The 20,390-nt window shown below is 44.5% G+C and overlaps 1 protein-coding gene across 3 annotated transcripts in view; it reads left to right on the top strand.

Moving 5' to 3' along the window:
• The first annotated feature begins 8,146 nt into the window (after positions 1–8,146).
• LOC101966280 (sodium/potassium-transporting ATPase subunit alpha-4) overlaps positions 8,147–20,390 on the top strand; it is a 33,504-nt gene continuing 21,260 nt past the window's right edge. The window contains exons 1-9 of one of the 3 annotated variants that reach the window (XM_078027191.1): positions 8,147–8,389; positions 8,952–9,011; positions 9,762–9,965; positions 10,760–10,873; positions 13,706–13,840; positions 14,337–14,454; positions 17,417–17,685; positions 19,816–20,014; positions 20,249–20,358. In XM_078027191.1, coding sequence (XP_077883317.1) covers positions 8,237–8,389; positions 8,952–9,011; positions 9,762–9,965; positions 10,760–10,873; positions 13,706–13,840; positions 14,337–14,454; positions 17,417–17,685; positions 19,816–20,014; positions 20,249–20,358 — 1,362 coding nt within the window. In that variant the 5' untranslated portion in view covers positions 8,147–8,236. Of the gene's footprint in view, positions 8,390–8,951; positions 9,012–9,761; positions 9,966–10,759; positions 10,874–13,705; positions 13,841–14,336; positions 14,455–17,416; positions 17,686–17,835; positions 19,417–19,815; positions 20,015–20,248; positions 20,359–20,390 lie in introns of those variants that run through there. The other 2 variants (XM_078027192.1, XM_078027193.1) reach the window with 2 other exon arrangements.

Raw genomic sequence — 20,390 nt, 5'->3', positions numbered from 1 at the left:
GTATGTCTATGAGGACCCAGACCTCATGGCCAGTTTGACTTTTTCTGGTCTAGACCAAAATCAGGCCACTTTCCACCTGTCCAGTTGGGGGAAAGAGGTCATAGGCTGAGAGTCTCAAGGTCCACACCAATCAAGAGTCTATACCATATGCAGAATCCTGTTCTGGATGCCAGATTTAGGGGACACCCACAGCCTTGAAATTCACCTGAGTAGGACATGTTGGTAACCTTTGTGGGCAGAGTGTGATGGGCAGTAGGGAGGGACACTTGTGTGCTTGGAGTTGGAGGGTGGATGGGTGGTGTGCATTCCTCCAAGGAAAGCTGGGAGTTGGGGCCTGGGAGACACCCTCTCTTACAGCCCATACCAGGATTTCAGAATAACAGAAGTCACTTCTGACCCCTTTATTAAAACTACTGGCGGAGTGATGTTGGTCCTCCTAGGAATGTTTGAAGGAGCAATAACTGCAGCTTGCTTTGTGTCATGGCTATGTCAGACTTTTATCCCTAAAAGTTTGATGAAAGGAAACTGATCGAAGTCCCTTTATCTCACCTCGGGGCCTATATTCTCAATGGCCCCTCCAACAGGGACACCGTCTTCTCATCTGCCCGGCTTCCCTACTTCATTTAGATCACCCCTTAAATATTACCCCCTCAGAATGGCCCTCAGAGCCCACCCCAAATAAAGTAACGCTCCTGGTACCTCTTTCTCCATTCTCTTTATTTTTATTCATAAATACTTACTATCTCAAATGTAAATAGATGTGATATATAAAAATATATGCACATAGGGCTGGGGATGTAGTCCAGTGGTACAGCACTTGCCTAGCATGGGTAAGACCCTGGACGACTCAATCCCAAGCATCTCACACACACACACACACATGTGTACATGTATACATATGTATATAGAGAGAAAGAGAAAGTTTTATGTGTGTGTGTGTCTGTATACTGTTTGTTTATTTATACTTTTGTTAATTCAGCTGACTCTTCTAGAACCAGTTCCAATGAGATGGGACTTCTATTTTTTTTGTTGTTGTTGTTCACTACTTTTATCCTTTTACCTAAAACCATATCTCATGCACGTTAGGCAATTAGTAAATATTTGTTAAATCATCACAACAATCCAGTAAGATGGAGATAACTATAGGATTCTGCAACATGTATACTCAGGAAAAATGAGAAGTTATATCCCATTTATGTATGATACATCAAAGTTCATAAAGACGTTCTACTGTCATGTATAACTAATTAAAACAGACAAACAAAAAGATGGAGACGACTGTTATCCCCAGTCTGTAGATAAAACAGGTTAAATTATGTGCCAGGAGTCTCAAAGGTAGTCAGCATCAGAAGCAGGATTAAACCTAGGCCAGTCTGGCTCAGGACCAGCCTCCTGAGCCACCGTGCTCACCTGACCTGCCAGCTGCAGAAAGCCCTGATCAATCCAAAGGCTTAGTGAAGTGTGGAGGCTGTGAAAGGAGCCAGGAATTTGGGGACAAAGGCCACTGGAACATAGGGGCTGGGCAGATCCATGTGACTAGAAGCAGAGAAAGAAGATCTGATCTTAAAGATACAAGAAGAGGCTGAGATGCAAAGAAACCCAACTCCCCGCTAGAAGTTTTTAGCAAAGACATAAGAGAATCTTACTATTGGGTGTGTTGTGAGAAGGCGAGGCCTACCCCTGACCCAGAAGAGATGCTTCTCATGCATTTCCCTTTTTGTGTGTGTGGAGGTATACCAAGCATTGAACCCAGGGACACTTGACCACTGAGCCTCATCCCCAGCCCTATTTTGTATTTTATTTAGAAACAAGGTCTCACTGAGTTGCTTAGCACCTCGCTTTTGCTGAGGCTGGCTTTGAACTCTCGATCCTCCTGCCTCAGCCTCCTTAGCTGCTGGGATTAAAGGCACGAATCACTGAGCCCAGCAGCGTTTCCCCTTTATCTACAAAATAGGAGATGTGATCATCTACCAGGGAGAGACAAAATATGCTAAATATTAAAAAATACTAAGAATGAAACAAACACTACAAAGAAGCCGGCCATGGCGGTGCACGCCTCTAACCCTGGTGACTCAGGAGAATGAGACAGGAAAAAAAACAAAAAACCAAAAAAAAACTAGGAAGTGATTAGATCAATATCAAAGGAAGACATTTAATACAAAATGAGTCTTACAAAAACATCCTTGGCTCCAGTGAATTCAATGGAGATATTTTTTTTTCCAAATTCCTCAAAGAATATCCTCATATTATTTATATTGTAGTAAATTATAGAAAAGAATTTTGTGTTGCCTGGCCTATTGTATGGGACTGAACCCAGGGATGCTTTACCACTGAGCTACATCCCCAGTCCTTTTAAAACTTTTTTTTTTTTTTTATATTTTGACACAATGCTTTGTGAAGTTACCCAGGCCGGACTTAAACTTGTGATCTTCCTGTCTTAGCCCCCCAAATCACTGGAATTATGGGTGTGAACCACTGAGTCCTGCTTGACAAAATCTTATCATACATAATTAGCTTGATTACCACCACATAGTGGAGTGCAAGTATATTACAAGGAAAATGTTATAACTTGTATTGACTAGAAAAAATGATTCAATTAATTATTTCAAATAATGTTCAGAAGGCTATTGATATCAACATCTATATTTAATTCAGGTTGTTGAGGAAAAAGCATGCTGGGAAAAATGTCATCATGTTCAGAGGAGAAGGCATGGAGTCTAGAACACTAATAATAACAGCAACTGCAGAAAAAAACAACAACAATAGCAACAATATTCTAAATCTTGGATAAGAAGTTAGCATTTAAAAGAAACAAACTAGCCTGGCCTGGGGGCATATGCCTGTAATCCCAGGGAATGGATTTAGGGAGGCTGAGGTAGGAGGATCACAAATTTAAGGCTGGCCTGGGCATAAATTGAGCTCCTGTCTCAAAAAATAAAAAGCACCACGGATGTAGCTCAGTGGTAGAGCAAACCTGGCCATCCCCCAGTATAAAAATAAATAAATAAATTCTAAAAAAGAAACCGGCTAGAATAAATAAAAATGTATTGCTTTTTGTAAATGACATGACTGCCTACAAAATGCAAGGAAGACAACCAAACAAAGCAACAGCAGTATGTGTGTGTGTGTGTGTGTGTGTGTGTGTATCTCCTGGAAACATAAGTTCAAAATTATAGGGCACCAACATATCAGTTCTTAAACAAATAAATGTATCCTTATTAAAGAAGATACAGCACAAATGGCTTCTATTTTCCAACAGAACAAATTATAATCAAGGTTTCGTGTGTGTGGCACATGGCATGAATACATGGAGAGCAAAACTTTGGGAAGACAGAATGTTGTGAAAGAAAAAAATATATATATACTGCAGTTGAGTGGGTGGCAAACTTGCAAATTCACTTTACCACTGAGCTACATCCCCAGTCCTTTTAAAGGACTGCCCAGGCCACTTAGCAAGATCCTGTCTCAAAATTTAAAAATCAGGGGCTGAGATTGTGGCTCAGTGGTAGAGTGCTGGGTGAGACTATGGGTTCTATCCTCAGCACCACAGAAAAGTAAATAAATAAAACAAAGGTCTTTTTAAAAATTAAAAGGGTTCAGTGGTAAAGTGCCCCCTGGGTCCAATTCCCAGTCCCCACCCCCAGGAAAAAAATGTGACTCTATAAAAGAGCTAATCTAATATCAATTAAAATCTTCATTATTTTTTCATAAAACATAACATGTTGGTTGTAACAGTAATCAGGCAAGAATCTGAGGGATATTTTTATAAGTAATTACGAAATAAATGAATACACAACTATGATTGCATGTTTACCTCCACAGATCTTGTTGAGGCACTCCAAACCAAAGTGACTTCATTATCAAAATCTTGTGACATCCAAAGGAAATCAGAAAACTTATCATTCAACATCGGTTAAGGACAAGCTGCTCTGGGCCAAGTGTTCCTCTGGAGGTCAGGAAAGGTCACGGAGAAGGAGGCAATGAGCAAGAAATACAGATACGTGGGCAGGACAATTTCAGAGGGTGAACAGCACCACAAAGTGACGAGGGTTGGGGCCAGAGGGACTGCTCTGGGTTGGCTCTCAGAGAAGGTCTCTCTGAAAAGGTGAACTTTGGAGCTTAGGTCTGCAGATCTGAAAGGGGTTTCCAAAAATACTTCCAATTGATTGTGTCTCCATAGAGTTGCTTCTGGGGACCTTCTATGAGCAAGGCTAAGTGTTGTCACAGAGAGGATGCAGAGATGAATTCAGCATTTTTAACTTCAATTCTGACCTTGCTCTTAAGGATTTTTATAATGGATCTTAAACACCAAGACAGGAGAAAATGTTTGCAATGTACATGGCAAGGGGTTCCTACACATCAACTGAGAAAAGACAAAACAAACATAAGAGAGAATGCTCACAAGACAATAAAGAAATGCAAATTACAACTACAAAGTAAGCTGGACACAGTGGCACATGGCTATAATCCCAGTGACATGGGATGCTAAGGCAAGGAGAATGGCAAGTTCAAGGCCAGCCTGGGCAATTTAGCAAGACCTTTTTTTTTTTTTTTTTTTTTTAAAGAGAAAGTGAGAGAGGAGGACAGAGAGAGAGAGAGAGAGAGAGAGAGAGAGAGAGAGAGAGAATTTTAACATTTATTTATTTTTTCTTAGTTCTCGGCGGACACAACATCTTTGTTGGTATGTGGTGCTGCTGAGGATCGAACCCGGGCCGCATGCATGCTAGGCGAGCGCGCTACCGCTTGAGCCACATCCCAGCCCCTTAGCAAGACCTTGTCTCAAAAAATAAGAAGGATTGGAAAAATAAGAAGGGTTGGGGGGTGTATAACATCCCTGGGTTCAATCCCCAGTACCTAAAAAATGACTACAAGATTAAAACAAACAAACAAAAAAAACCCACTACAAGATAACAAGATAATCTCTGCCTGGTGTAATAGTGAAAAATGTAAGTGATCAAGGTCATTCAGTATGGAGAGTACACATTCTTGCATCTACTTGCTGGGATCTAGACAAAAAAAAAAGCCCTAAAAACAATTGGTAAACTATTTTAAGATTTTTTAAAATATATTTTAAGATTTTAAATGAGAGTTTCCTATGTTTCAGCAACAGAAATAATTCTGTAGACATAAAAGCTAAAGCTACCTCTAGTACAGATGCTATGAGGCAGTGTTTTTTGTTTTGTTTTGTTTTTAGTTTTAGGTGGACACAATATCTTTATTTTACATTTATGTGGTGTTAAGGATCGAACCCAGTGCCTCATGCATACTAGGCGAGTTCTCTGCCACTGAGCCACAACCCCAGCCCCTGAGGCAGTGTTTTTAATAGTTAAAAAAAAATTGGAAAGCGTCTTATAAATCCATCAGAAGTGGGAATGATCGAAGAGGCCATGGTCAACACAGAATATGCTTTGTAGCTGCTGAACCATAAGCTTTATGCACCTGACAGGTTGATTAATGAAAGCAAGATTGCATGATTGTATAAAATTTAAAAATATATCTCCACTTAGGTCTCTATTTGTATAAATACAGAAAAAAAACTGAAGGGTATTGACTGTAGTCATTCTGGCCATGGAGAGTCGGAAGGGAAGGGGAATGGGACTCTGAATCTTTATTTTACATTTTTATTGGTATATCATGGTACATTATGTACATTATTGGTAAATTATGATTACACATAATAGCAGGATTCATCGTGATGTATTCGTACATGTACACAACATAATTTGATCAATTTTATTCTCCAGAAACTCCTATTTTATACATTTTTTATAATAGAGAAGAAAAATCTAATCTATTAAGGAAACAGACTAACCCTGATTCTAGCTGGGAAGGAATCATTTTTCACTTGTAAATTTCGAAGGAGAATTGCATCAGTACCAAGATGGATGTTTCCAGATATGGTCATATTTTAAAAAATCTTGTCCAACCAAAATGCAATTAAATAAATACCAAACAACAGAAATGAAATATGCATGTGATATGCATAACTGAAAAAAATATGTAAATAAATGATTGATAGAAAAAACGGTAAGTACTGCAGATCCTTTTTGAAAGGAGATAAAAAATATTTGCACATAAAACATTTAAAGTCAGAGCACTTACTGAGTTGTCAAAGGTGAACGTAGAGATAAATACATCATTTTAAAATGAGGAAACAGCCGGGTGTGGTGTTGCATGTCTATAATCCCAGTGGCTTTGGAGGCTGAGACAGGAGGATCATGAGTCAAAACCAGCCTCAGCAACTTAGCAAGGCATTGAGCAACTCAGGGAGACCCTGTCTCTAGATAAAATATTTTAAAAGGGCTGGGCGTGTAGTTCAGTGGTTAAGTGCCCCTGGGTTCAATGCCCAGTATACCCCCCAAAACTAAAATAAATAAATAAAAAGGGCTGGGGGTTCAGCTCAGTGGTAGAATGTGCCTGGGTTCAATTCCTAGTACTACAAAATCAATCAATCAATCAATCAAATAAATAAAATGAGGGAATACTGTGATATTCACATGGAAGAGGATGGCTTTAAGTGGGATCCTAATTAGTTATAGTCAGGTCTGTATGTCAAATGCACTCTACTGTCAGGTGTATCTAAAAAACAACCAATAAAAAATTAGAAAAAAAAAAGAATACAGCTTTACTCTGAGAAGAACTGTATATTAAGCCACAAATAAAATGACTAACACTGCCGGGCATGGTGTGGCATGCCTGTAATCCCAGGGGCTCCAGAGGCTGAGGCAGGAGGAGCACAAGTTCAAAGCCAGCCTCAACAACTTAGCGAGGCCCTAAGCACCTCAGCAAGACCTTGTCTTTAGTAACATACACAAAGGGGCTGGGGATGTGGCTCAGTGGTTAAGTACCCCTGGATTCAATTCCCAGTGCCAAAAAAAAAAAAAAAAAAAAAGACTGATACCAAATTCAAGCACACCCCACATACGCCAGACACTGTGCTTTCTGTAAAGCACCTGACTTTGACCCTTACTCTCGCCATCTTAGGAGGCAGATGGCTTCCTCCTTTCCAGTAAAGGGGGAAAAGGCACAGAGAAGTCAGTGAACTTGCCTAAAACCATTCAGCCGACAAGCAGAGGAGTCAGGATTCAAACTCAAGACTTACTCCAAATCAGACCAGGTCTTCTTCCACATCAGGTCTGTTTGGCTAGCTGATCTCTAGAATTAAAGGATCCGATTCCGTGTTGGTGAAGAGGAGTGCACACGCAAGAGGACCTGCTTTATTTTCCTGTCCTCCCCCTGGGGTCTCTGGAGGCCTCAAAGGTCTCAGGACCACACCGGGCTTGGTTCCAGTTCTGCCCTCAGACCCAGAGGCTCTCTGCAGCAGAATCTGCTCGGGTCACCTTCAGACCCCAGGACTGAGAGGGGTGCATTCCAGGTGGGAACTTCCACAAGGCCTTTGTGATGCCAGGCCCCGGGCGGTTGCCAGGGCACCCACAGGGCCTGGGGCTGGGGGCTCCCAGCGCCCTGAAGCCCGCTCAGGCCTCTCCATTCTTGCTGCACTTCCCACCTGCTGGGCGCCTTGGGCATCTTCAGCACTTAGGCCTCGGAAGTCCTGGCCTCGCTGTTCATTTCCTCAGCTCCATCTCTTCAGCCTTCCACCTCTTCCTTAGCTCTGGAAGCCCAGGCTCCTCCCACCCAGCTCCTTCATTCTAGAAACTTCCTCCTCTCAGCTTTACTGCTCAGGTCTCTCTCTCCCTCTTCTCCTTTCCCTTGCCAACTACTCTCAGCCCTTCCCTTGGGTCCGCCCCCCCCTCTACCCCCACCCCCCACCCCCCCTCTACCCCCACCCCCCCACCCCCCCTCTACCACCACCACACAACCCCCCCTCTACCCCCACCCCCCCTCTACCCCCACCCCCCCACCCCCCCTCTACCCCCCCCACCCCCCCTCTACCCCCACCCCCCCACCCCCCCTCTACCACCACCACACAACCCCCCCTCTACCCCCACCCCCCCACCCCCCTCTACCCCCACCCCCCCACCCCCCCTCTACCCCCACCCCCCACCCCCCTCTACCCCCACCCCCCCACCCCCCCTCTACCCCCACCCCCACCCCCCCCTCTGCTCCACTCCTCCCGGCCTCCTCCGCCCTCCTCCCTCCCTTCCACAGGGCCCCCCCACACCCTCCTCCCCTCGGCAGCCATGGTCCTCCCTCCTCTGCATTCCTCACCCCGCTCCCTCTTTTAGCTTCTTCCCACCTGCTGATCTGGGTCCTCGCTCTCTCTCCAGGGACAACCATGGGGTTCGGAGAGAGAAAAGGGACAATGAGTTTTCGAGAGAGGACTCCAAGCCCGAGACCCAGAATGAGGTTTAAAACGAGCAAGAAACCAAAAGTGAAAAGGAAAAAAAAGAAGAAAGACTTAGAGGAACTGAAGAAGGAGGTGGTCATGGTGAGTTGTGCCCAACGCAGGTGGCCCTGAGACAGCCCTCAGCCCCACTCTGCCTCCCAACAGCACGCCTTCAAGGCATCACACGGGCCAGCCTGGTGGCTCACACCTGCAACCCCAGTGACTCAGGAGGCTGGGGCAGGAGGATCCCCAGTTCCACACCAGCCTGGGCAACTTGGTGAGACCCTGTCTCAAAAATTAAAAAAAAAAATAAATAAAATAAAATAAAAAATAGGGCTGGGTTTGTGGCTCGAGGGTGGAGCACTTGCCTAGCACATGGGAGGCCCTGGGTTCCATCCTCAGTGCCACATAAAAGTAAATGCATAAAACAAAGTTACGAAAATAAATTGATTGACTAAAATAAAAAGGGCTGGGGATGGAGCTCAGTGGTAGAGCCTCCCCGGGTTCATTTGCTAGTACACCCCCACCCCACCCCCCAAAAAAAGGCAGAGAGCAAATCACACAGGCTTGAGCTGTCTTCTTCCCCAGGATGCTTCTTCCCCTTCTCCCTGAAAATAACCTGGGGCCACCACCTGCCCGCTCAATGACTCTACTGTCCCTGCAGGACGACCACAAATTAACCTTGGAAGAGCTGAGTGCCAAGTATTCTGTGGACCTGAACAAAGTGAGTAAGGAGCTCCCGGAGGGCGCAGCGGTCCCCAACTCTGACCTTAAGGCTGTCACCGCCCCCGGTATCCTTGCTGTCCTCACCATAAGTAGCCTTCCTAGAGAGGGAGATTTAGCCTTTCTTTGGATTGGGTTTTCCTGACCGCTCACGGTACCTCAGGGTTCTTTCCCAAGAAGGTACAGTGGCGGCCCCATTCATCTCAGCCCCTCTGCCCTCCAGCCCAGCCCTGGGGGTATTCCCCCTGGACACCTGGCTGTTACTTCTCAAAGTTGCTTTTCTGAGGATGAAGAGGGAGAAAAGCCCTGACTGATGATTTCTAGCTCTAGAAATCATGCTCCCTAACCTCAAGTCCCACGTCCCTATTTCTCCCCCTCAGCTAAGTTCCACAGGACACCATGGAACTACCCCAACAAAGCTTGGGACACTTTAAGAAAGTAAGGATGGTCCAGGGCTGTGTCTCTCAAAACTTTTTGTCTTTAGGATCCCGTAACAGTTCTTCTCATTTACCAAGGACCCCAAAGAGCCAGTGCAGGGGGGCACATCTGTAATACTAGCAGCTCAGAAGACGGAGACAGGAGGATTGCAAATCTGAGGCCAGCCTCAGAAACTTAGTGAGATCCTGTCTCTAAAAACCCACAAAGGTGGGGGTGTGGCTCACTTGTCTCTTGTTTCACCTCTCTCTCCCTCTCTCTCCCCCCCGGCCCCCGGCCCCATCTCCATCTCCATCCCTATTTCTTCTCCACTCAGGGTCTTAGCCCCGAAAAAGCAAAGGAAAACCTGCTTCGAGATGGACCCAACGCAATTACTCCTCCTGCCACCACTCCAGAATGGGTCAAATTCTGTAAACAGTTGTTTGGCGGCTTCTCTCTCCTGCTGTGGACTGGGGCCATCCTATGCTTCTTGGCCTATTGCATTCAGCTCTATGCCCATCAGGAACCTTCCAAAGATAATGTGAGTCTGTTAACGAATACTGGCCAGTCCAGTCTCTGCTCAGCCCCTGAAACTCTTCTGTCTACACTCCTGAAGTCCTCTGGCCTGAGTCTCTAGGAGAACCAGCACTTTCCCCTGTCCAACTTAGTTCTCCTTGCCTTTATCTAGAAAGCTCCTGGTCCAGCTGTCTGAGATGCAGGATTCCCCTCAGAAACTTTCTCTGCTTTGCGGGGTACAGTGGCGCACGCCTGTAATCCTGCAGCTTGGGAGGCTGAGGCGGGAGGACTGCAGGTTCAAGGCCAACCTGGGCAACTTAGTGAGACTTTGTCGCAAAACAAAAAACAAAAAAATAAAAAGGGTTGGAGATATAGCTCAGAGGCAGAGCACACCTGGATCATCCTATCCCCAGTACTGCGGGGCGAGGGGCGGGGAAGGAGAACTTTCTCTCCTTGGATGATCTTTCCAACTGATCATCAAAATACTTTGCAGGCCTTTCCTCTTCTCCAGAATCTTAACCTCTTCACCGCCCCTGTATCCTTACTGTCCGTCCTACCCACGGCCCACTTGTGAATAGTCTTCCTGGAGAGGGAGGTTTAGACCTTCTTTGGATTGGATTTTCTTGACCACTCACCAAACTTCAAGGTTCCTTCCCCAAGAAGGCACGGGTGCTGCCCTGATTCTCCTCAGCCCCTCTGCCCTCCAGCTCAGCCCTGGGGGTATTTACCCGGACACGAGGCTGTTACTTCTGGAAGCTGCTTTTCTGAGGATGGAGAGGAAGAAAAGCACCGACCGATGCGCCCCTTCCCTGTCTCCAGCTGTTCCTGGGCATCGTGCTGTCTGTCGTGGTCATCATCACCGGCTGCTTCTCCTATTACCAGGAGGCCAAGAGCTCAAAGATAATGGAATCGTTTAAGGACATGGTGCCACAGGTAGGACGAGTGTTTAGAATGTGACAGATGAGTTAGTAAGTCCCCTGGAGAATTATTCAAGGCTAGTGTTGAAGGCACCGGGCAACTCTATCAGGCCTTAAAAACTGTGAACCTCTGCAAAAGAGACGCCACTACCACTAAGTAGTCTAGTCTAAGAGGCACAATCGGAATCTGATGAGGAAATTGCATCCTCACCTCCAAAAAAGAGCATTCTATTTTTAAAAAATGCATAGAGCCAGGCACAGTGGCACAGGCCTGTAATCCCAGCTACCTGGGAGGCTGAGGCAGGAGGATCACAAGTTCAAAGCCAACCTGGAAAACAGTGAGTCCCTGTCTGAAAATGAGCTGGGGATGTAGCTCAGTGGTAGAGCACTTCCCTGGCCTTCATAAGGCCCTGAGTTCAATTCCAGCATCACAGAATAATAATAAGAAAAATAAAAGACAAGAACTGGTACGGAGGCTAGATTTTTCAAATGTCAGTGATGTTAAAGGTAACGAATAGCTCAATGGTAACATTCACCTAGCATGTGTGAGGTTCTGGGTTCAGTTCCCACCCCCCACCCCACCCCCACACACAAAATGAACAGCTGTGGAATTGTTCCAGATTATAGGAGGTTAAAGAGATATGATATTACTAGCCATGCATGGTAGCACATACCTGTAATCACAGCAACTCAGGAGGCTGAGTCAGGAGGATCACAACTTCAAGGCCAGCCTCTGCAAATTAGCAAAGCCCTAAGCATCTTAATGAGACTGTCTCAAAATTTAAAAGTAAATAACAAAGGCCTTGGGATAAAACTCAGAGGAAAACTGGCCATGGGTTCAATCCCCAGTATTAAAAAAAAAAAAATGAGATGACAACTAAATTCAGTACTTACACCTCTAAATTTGATGCAGTGCTAGACGAAAAAAAATAATGCCTTTATTTGTATGTATGTGCTGAGGATTGAAGTCAAGGCCTCTTGCATGCTAGCAAGCACACCACTAAGCTACACCTGCAATCCGAAAATAGTGCTTTAAAAGATATTTTGGGCCAATTGACAAAAATGGAATGCAGATGGTAAAATATTATATCAATGTGAAACTTACCAAAATCAATCACTGTATTGTTATATAAGAGAACATCCCAAATTCTTGGGAAATGCACACTGAAACACTTAGGATAAAAGATCGTGAAATATGTAGCAAAACCTCAAATAATTCAGGAAAAAAAGCATTTGCATGCACGTGCACGCACACACAGAAAGTAATAAAGCAAACGAGATAAAATGTTAATAGGTGAACGAATGTAGGTTAAAGGTTACAAGCATCGATGCTATTTTTATTCTTCTAAAATTTAAAATTATTTTCAAATAAGTTTTTTTGTACAGATACCTGAAAAGAACAGACAGTAAACAGAGGTTCCTAGGCATATGCCTTGAAACTTGTAAAAGAATAGGTGGCAAAATTTCCTGACAATGTAATAGCACTATTGCCGAGGATTCTTTTTGGTATCAATATGATTTCATGTTTTCAGCTGAGCATATGGGTTAATCCCAGTGACTTGGGAGGCTAAGGCAGGAAGATCACAAGTTTGAGGCCAGCCTGAACAATTTAGAAACTGCCTCAATTTAAAAAAAAAAAAAAATATATATATATATATATATATATATATATATATATATATATATATATATGTTAGTTATAGGTGGGCACAATAGCTTTATTTTTAAAATTTTGTTTTTTAAATTTTTATGTGATGCTGAGGATCGAACCCAGTGCCTCACACATGTGTGGCGAGTGCTCTTCCTCTAAGCCACAATCCCAGCCCCTGACTCAATTTTTTAAAAAATAATAATGAAGGGCTGAGTGTGTAGCTCAGTGGGAGAGTTCCTCTGGGATCCGATCCCCTGAACCATGAAAATAGAATTTTTAATAAAATTTTTGTCTTTGGGTAAGAGGTTTAAAGAAAGTGTTTTGGTAGTTTTGAACTAGGATTGGAAATTATCAGTTAGCTTTTGCTGCCTAACAAACCACTCCCAAATCTAATGAGTTAAAACAACCTATTCTTTCTGACAGTTCTGAGGCTGGGATATTGTTGGGGTCTGGGCTGACCTCAGCTGGGGCTAGATGCTCTAAGATGACCTCATTCACTTATCTGGGGCCTTGGCTCAGAGGTCTGGGACAACAGGGGCCTTTCTCCTCATGATCTCTGTTCTTTTGGAAAACCAGCTCAGGCTTGTCCAGATGGGGGCAGTGGGTTCCTTTAACGACAGGACAAAGCCCAACATAAAAGCACTTGTGAAGCCTATACTTTGCATCACATTTGCTAATATCTTAAGGCCAAAGCAAGTCACATGGCTAAGCCTAGACTTAGGAATAAAAAGACAGACCTCACCTTTTGATGGAAAGACCAGTAAAGTCTCATTGCAAAGAGTCTTGCAGATAGTGGCTATAGGAATGTACAATCTTTTTTTTCCCCCCTTATACTCTGGGTATTAAACTCAGAGTCCTGAGCATGCTGTACCAGGCAAGTATGCTACCTCTAAGCTACATCCCCAGTCCTTTTTACTCTATTTTGAGACACAGTCTTACTAAGTTGCCCAGGCTGCCTTCAAACTTGAAATTCTCCTGCCTCAGCCTCTCAGGTTGCTGAGATTACAGGTGTGACCTCACTACACCCGGCAGCAATATGCAATCTACCAAAGACTCCTTCAGAAATATTGTAGTGGGTGACAGTAAAAAAGAGGAGTCAGAGGAAAGAGTCAGGAACAGAAAGTGTTAGAAAAATAGGAAGCAGAAGACTGGGAAAACCAAAAGTTTTAGAAACAACTCTGCCCTGTCTTCCTGTAGCAAGCTCTGGTGATTCGAGACGGAGAGAAGATGCAAATTGATGTACAAGACGTGGTGGTGGGAGACCTGGTAGAGGTGAAAGGTGGAGACCGAATCCCTGCTGACCTCCGGCTTATCTCTTCACAAGGATGTAAGGTGAGGAGAGGTGGAGAGCTAAGGAGGGGGCTAAGGTGGTCTGAAGGTATGGTAGAGACCTAGGCTCAGTGAGAAAAAGGATGACCTTCCAGGTGTGGTAGCACCTACCTGTGATCCTGATGACTCAGGAGGCGGAGGCAGAAGGATCGAAAGTTTGAGGTCAGCCTGGACAACTTAGTAAGACCCCCCAAAAAATCAGAAATAGAAGAGGCCAGGGATGTAGCTTAGTGGCAGAACGCCCCTGGGTTCAACACTCAGTATCAAACACACACACACACACACACACACACACACACACACACACATGCACACACACACAGAAGAAGAAAAATTCAGAACCTTGAGAAGTTACTAGTGTGAGTCTAAGGTTAGACAATAAGATGCTGGTTATGTACATTTGTTTCTGTCTATATGTAAATGATGGTAAGTAGAGATACAAATGTACCTGCCTTTCCCCCCACATTCACCTAATGACCTGTCCTCCTTCCCATCCCAGGTGGACAATTCCTCCCTGACTGGAGAGTCAGAGCCCCAATCCCGCTCCCCTGACTTCACCCATGAGAACCCTCTGGAGACACGAAATATCTGCTTCTTCTCCACCAACTGTGTCGAAGGTGAATATTGGATCGTAAGTAGCATAGATTCAAAAGCAGAAACCAAAACAGACAGATTTTCAAGAGCGCTCTGTCTTCTAACGGGATTGGGATAGGAAGAACTGGTGAACAGCCTAGCCTAACCTAGCCATGGCTCATGAGCTGTGTGACCTTTTCATTCAAGGTCAAAACCACCATTTCTACCAGTGCAGTGGTGCGTGCCTATAATCCCAAGACTTGGGAGGCTAGGACAGGAGAAGACCAGTTTGAGGTCAGCATGGGAAATTTAGCAAGTCCCTGTCTCGAAAGAAAAAATAAAAAGAGCTGGGGATATAGCTCAGTGGAAAAGCACCCTCTGGGGTTTTTCCCAAATTTCATTCCCACCACCACAAAAGACCCCCACTTGCACATTTCCACATTTGATGATACTAAAAGTCGTTTGGCCTAGATTTTTCTGTGGATGACAAAAGTATTGAGTTCTTAGCACAAGGCCTGATACATTGTAAGTACCCTATAATTATAAGCTATTTTTCTAGCTAGTGAATGACTACCCTCTACGTGCTTAAAACAACACAGGAAGGAGGAAAAATTATTCATCCCTGCTAGATCATTCTTTTCCTAGGGAAGCCCTAACTTCTAACTATCCCTTGTCCAGGGAGGATACTGGCATTGAGAATTTGAGTAACCAGACGTACTCCTCAGACTTTAACTTTGCTCCTAGAATCTAGGGCATCTTTAAACCAGGAGGCAATTCTGACCCAAAGTGGTAATAAGGGACTCAATAGCATTATGTCAATCTCTCCTTTGCCCTTTCCTTTAAAGTAGCCTGAAGACTCTCTGGAACACACTTGAAAACCATTATTAATGCTTAAGAATAAATGGTATCTAGAAATAGCTACATTTTATTGGATGCATGAATTCATTTTATTGGATGCACCATGTCAAATACTATCAATATAATCTCTGATTCTCACAATATTATATAGTGGGTATTAGCCCTATTTTACCCGTGAAAGATGAAGGCTCAAAGTAATTAATTATCCAAGGGGTAAAACTCATCAGAAGAAAGAGGATCATGTATTCTAATTCAGGTCTATTGCCAAAGCCCATGTTCTTTCCAAGACTTTGATCTGAACTAAAAGATTGCTGATCACCTTTCTCTCCCTTCCCCTCCCTTCTCTGAAACTGAGGATTGAATCCAGTACTAGAGAGGTCATTAACCAGGTACAGTGGCACATGCCTGTAATTCCAGTGACTTGGGAGGTTGAGGCAGAAGGATCACAAATCTGAGACCAACCTCAGCGATGTAGCAAGACTCTGAGCATTGTAGTGAGCCCCTGTCTCCAAATAAAGTTTAAAAACAGGGCTGAAGATATGACTCAGTGGTAGAACACTTATCTAGCATGCACACCTCAATCCCCATCCTCCCCATCCAAAAAAGAAAAAAGAAAGAAGAGTAACTTCTGAATATAAGTCTAAATGTACACTGAATTTTAAAATAAGTGCTATTTCCATAACATGTTTCTTTCCTGAGTGATTCTGACTCTGAGTTTCATGGTAGAAATTCCAGTCGTTATGGTAAAGCAGGAAGAATTACTTGAAGTCAAGAATCTTGCCAGGCCCCTCATTTAAGACATGTGGAGAATGCCCACATCATGTGTATGTACAGCCACACCTGATGTCCCAGTTGCCCTTCCGGCTCCTGGAGCAGTGCTGGTGGAGGGAAGAGCCCTGGGTAGGCACAGCAGCCCAGCTGTTGTGGCCTGTGCTCCCCAGCAGAGGTCAGACTGGCTCTAGTCAGCAAAGCCAGTCATGGGCGCAGGTTAAGCAGAGCTTCCTAACTACTGACATTCGGGGCCAGACAGTTCTTTGTTGGGGGAGGAGGAAGGTTGGTTGTCCTGGGCACTGCAGGACCTTTACCAACATCCCTGGCTTCTACCCACTAGATGCCAATAGCAGCTCCTCCTAGCCTCTTTAGGACAACCAAAATGTCCCCTGACATTGCCAAAAGTCCCCTGCGTGAGGGGTGGGGGGCAAATTGCTTCCAGTTGAGAACCATTCCTGGGGGTGTAACAACAATTCAGCAGCTGGAGGAGGAAATATACAGGCAACAGGAAATATTCAGATAAGTGAAATGAAGACGACCCTTCTTTTTTAAAAGAAAAATATTTATTTATTTATTACTCGGGTATTTTACCACAGAGCTACATCTCCAGGTCTTTTTACTTTTTATTTTGAAGGAGTCTCACTAAATTGCTTAGGGCTCACTAAATTGCCGAGGCTACCATTAATCAAACTTGAAATTCTCCTGCCTCAGCCTCCCTAGTCACTGTGATTATAGGCGCATGCCACCATGCACCTGGCACGAAGACCTTCTTCAAGGCACTTTAGGCAGTAAAGTTGGGTATCACTGGATAACTGTGAGATCTCTTCAGAGACGTTTCCAACTTGGAGACCCTTATTTGCATAATGAATTGAGGAGAACCTTAATGACTGAATTTGCCTTGGTTAACTGCTACTTCCAAAAAGGAAAAGTTTGGGGCTGGGGACGTAGCTCAGTTGGTAGAGTGCTTGCCTTGCATACACCAGGTCCTGGGTTCAATCCACAGCACCATATAAAACAGGAAAAGTTTGCTGGGAACAGTGGCAAATGCCTATAATCCCAGCAACTCGGGAGGCTGAGGCAGGAGGGTTACAAGTTCTAGGCCTACCTGGCTAATTTAGCCAGATCTGTCTCAAAAAAAAAAAAAAGTCAGGGGTGGGGGATGGTGAAAAGAAAAAGAAAAACAACAGATTCTCCTAGCAGATAAGGGTTTTAGGAGCTCTCTGTCAGGAACTGTGGGCAAGAGCTAGGGCTATCAGTGGTAGAGTGCTTCCCTATCATGCACGAGGCCCTGGGTTCAATCCCAGGAACTGGGAGCAGAGACCACAACAGTATTTCTTATATCTCTATATCACGTTGTCCCTCTCCTTTCGCCCACAGGAACAGCCCAGGGTATTGTGATTGCTACAGGAGACTCCACGGTGATGGGCCGAATCGCCACGCTAACATCAGGCCTGGTGGTTGGCAAGACGCCCATCGCTAAGGAGATCGAACACTTCATCCATATTATCACGATGGTGGCCATCTTCCTCGGTGTCACTTTCTTTGGGCTCTCGCTTCTCTTGGGCTATGACTGGCTGGAGGCTGTCATTTTTCTCATTGGCATCATTGTGGCCAATGTGCCTGAGGGGCTGCTGGCCACTGTCACTGTGAGTAGACAGGGTGGAGGAGAGCCTTGGAGGCAGACCAATCACCCCCGGGGAAATGAAATCACTTGTACCTCTTTGTCATTGAACCTTTCACATACGGTATTCCTGATACGCATATGGGTGCGGGAAAGAATCCAGCTACCAATGTGACGTCACTTCCTCTGCCCATATTTTCTGGCATCTTCTCTTTCGCCTCAGTGAGAGGAAGTGAATGGTGATGGAGGAAGCATTGGTCTGAATTCGAGTTTCTGGGTGTACTAGTGGTGAACTTGGCCAAAGGGTTTCACATCTCCAGGCCTCACTTCATCAGTTTATAGAGAAAGATTAATTGAGAATCACAGAATGCTACCGGAAAGGACTTCCAACCTTTGAACCAATGTTCAATATCCTCTATAAAATCCATGGAAGATTATTTTTTTTCTATTCCATTTTCACTGTCTCTAGCATTTAACTATTAGATGGCTATAATTTAAGTTTTCGTCTGTTTTTGTTTTTTATTTTGTTTTGGTCCTGGGGATTGAACCTAGGAGTGCCTTACTAGAGCCCCCCCCCCTTTTTTTTTTGGTGGTGGTGCTGGGGATTGAACCCAGGGCCTTGTGCATGCAAGCACTCTACCAACTGAACTATATCCCCAGCCCTCTACCAGCCCTTTTTATTTTATTTTGAGACAGGTTCTCCCCAATTTGCTGAGGCTGGCTTTGAATTTGTGATGCTCCTGCCTCAACTCCCTGAGTCTCTGGGACTACATGCCTGCACCACCACGCCCAGCTCCTGTAGTTAAATGTCCCTGTGTTAAGCGGCAATGTGATTCTGCGTTTTCATCTTCTCTCTTTTACACCTAAAGAAATACAAAATAAGTTGATTCTCTTTCTTCTACAGTCTAACCCTGTAGATTAATGATGGTATCCATTCCATCCCTTCAAACTCTCCCAGTGGGAGGAAAAATAATCCCTTTTCCTTTAGCCATTCTTCCTGTGACAAGGTTTTCAGACATCTTGCCTTGCTGCTGAGAACCCATTTGGGGTATGCTCCAGTTTATCAATAGTCTTAAAATAGAAATGAGAATAATACCTGGGGTGTTTTGGACTGGCATGAAAACATTGAGACGGGTGATTATAAATAAACTACCACCTCATGATTAGAATCCTGTACGGACATAACCACAGTCTAAGAATTTATTAGCGTTTACGAAAACCTTGCCACACACCAGGCTTACTTTTAGTTAGTTAGTTAATTAATTAATGTGGTGGCACTGAGAATTAAACCCAGGGGTACTCAAACACTGAGCCACACCTCCCGCTCTTCTTATTTTTAAATTTTGAGACGGGGTCTTACTAAATTGTCCAGGCTGACCTCGAATCCTCCTGCCTCAGCCTCCCCAGTCCGTGAGATTATAGGCATGTGCCACCCCAGTCAGTTCACATTGAATTTTTGGTCAACAAAAATCTTCTGGTTTAAATGATTTCTCAAGTCCTTTTTCAGTGTTGTAGTATTCCCTCCCAATGTCTTCATTTCATCCTATCTACTTTTTCGACTATTGGTACAGCGTCTCACTCCCCAATCCATCCACACATACATAGCATCCTACACCACCACAAAATATTAGCTATCTATGCAGTCGTAGAAAGGCTGGGTGTTAAGACAGAGATGTGGCCTGGACTCGAATGGAGAAGAGGCTGCTGGATGAAAACCCTGCAAGGACCCTGGGGAGATGATCACTCTGTGACTCTGGTAAGAAATACACCAAAACTCTTGCCACAAAGCACAAATCAAAATCTCTTCCCTAGCGGGATTTGTGGTGGCACAAGTCTGTAAACCCAGTGTGACTCAGGAGGCTGAGGCAGGAAGATCTCAAATGCAACTCCTGGCCAACCTAGCAAGATACTGTCTCAATATTGAAAATTATAAAAAGGGACTGGGGATGTAGCTCAGTGGTACAGTGGTCCTGGGTTCAATCCTCAGCAGTGAAAAAAAAATTACTTTCCTAATTTCCTTTGCCGGGGCCACAGATGAACACTCTAAGGAGTAGGTGAGAACAGAAGGGAAATAAAATAGATTAAATATCCAAAACATAAAGTCATGTAAGTCATCCATCTCTGGGTCCATTCTCTCCCCTCTTTGTGGCTACAGGTGTGCTTGACCTTGACAGCCAAGCGCATGGCGCGGAAAAATTGCCTAGTGAAGAACCTGGAGGCGGTAGAGACGCTGGGCTCCACGTCTACCATCTGCTCGGACAAGACGGGCACCCTCACCCAGAACCGCATGACCGTAGCCCACTTGTGGTTTGATTACAACGTGCATGAGGCTGACACCAATGAAAGACAGTTTGGTGACTAGTGGTATTGGTAGACCAGGCATGGAAGGATGAGGGCAGGTGATGAGTGAGCTCAGAGAATGTTGAGCTCAAAGAGGAGAGAGCTTCAAGAGAGGGGAGCAGAGAGAAGGGAGGGATAGAGGAAAAGAAATGTCACTTTGGGGCAGTATTTGGGTACAGAACAGGATGTGAGTAATCCCCTGCTTTTAACTGTGCCCTGTTCACAGTTCTTTCCTTCTTTTTCTTTAGGGGAAACATTTGCCAAGGACTCTGATACTTGGATTATCTTGGCCCAAATCGCAGGCCTCTGCAATCGGGCAGACTTTAAAGCTCATCAAGAAACCCTGCCCATAGCTCAGGTGTCAAGCCTAAGGGGGAAGAGGTACCTCGG

Source organism: Ictidomys tridecemlineatus, chromosome 11, assembly GCF_052094955.1.
Source record: "Ictidomys tridecemlineatus isolate mIctTri1 chromosome 11, mIctTri1.hap1, whole genome shotgun sequence".
NCBI lineage: Eukaryota > Metazoa > Chordata > Mammalia > Rodentia > Sciuridae > Ictidomys > Ictidomys tridecemlineatus.
The sequence above is the reverse complement of the archived record's forward strand: the minus strand, read 5'-3'. Positions and strand labels throughout refer to the sequence as shown.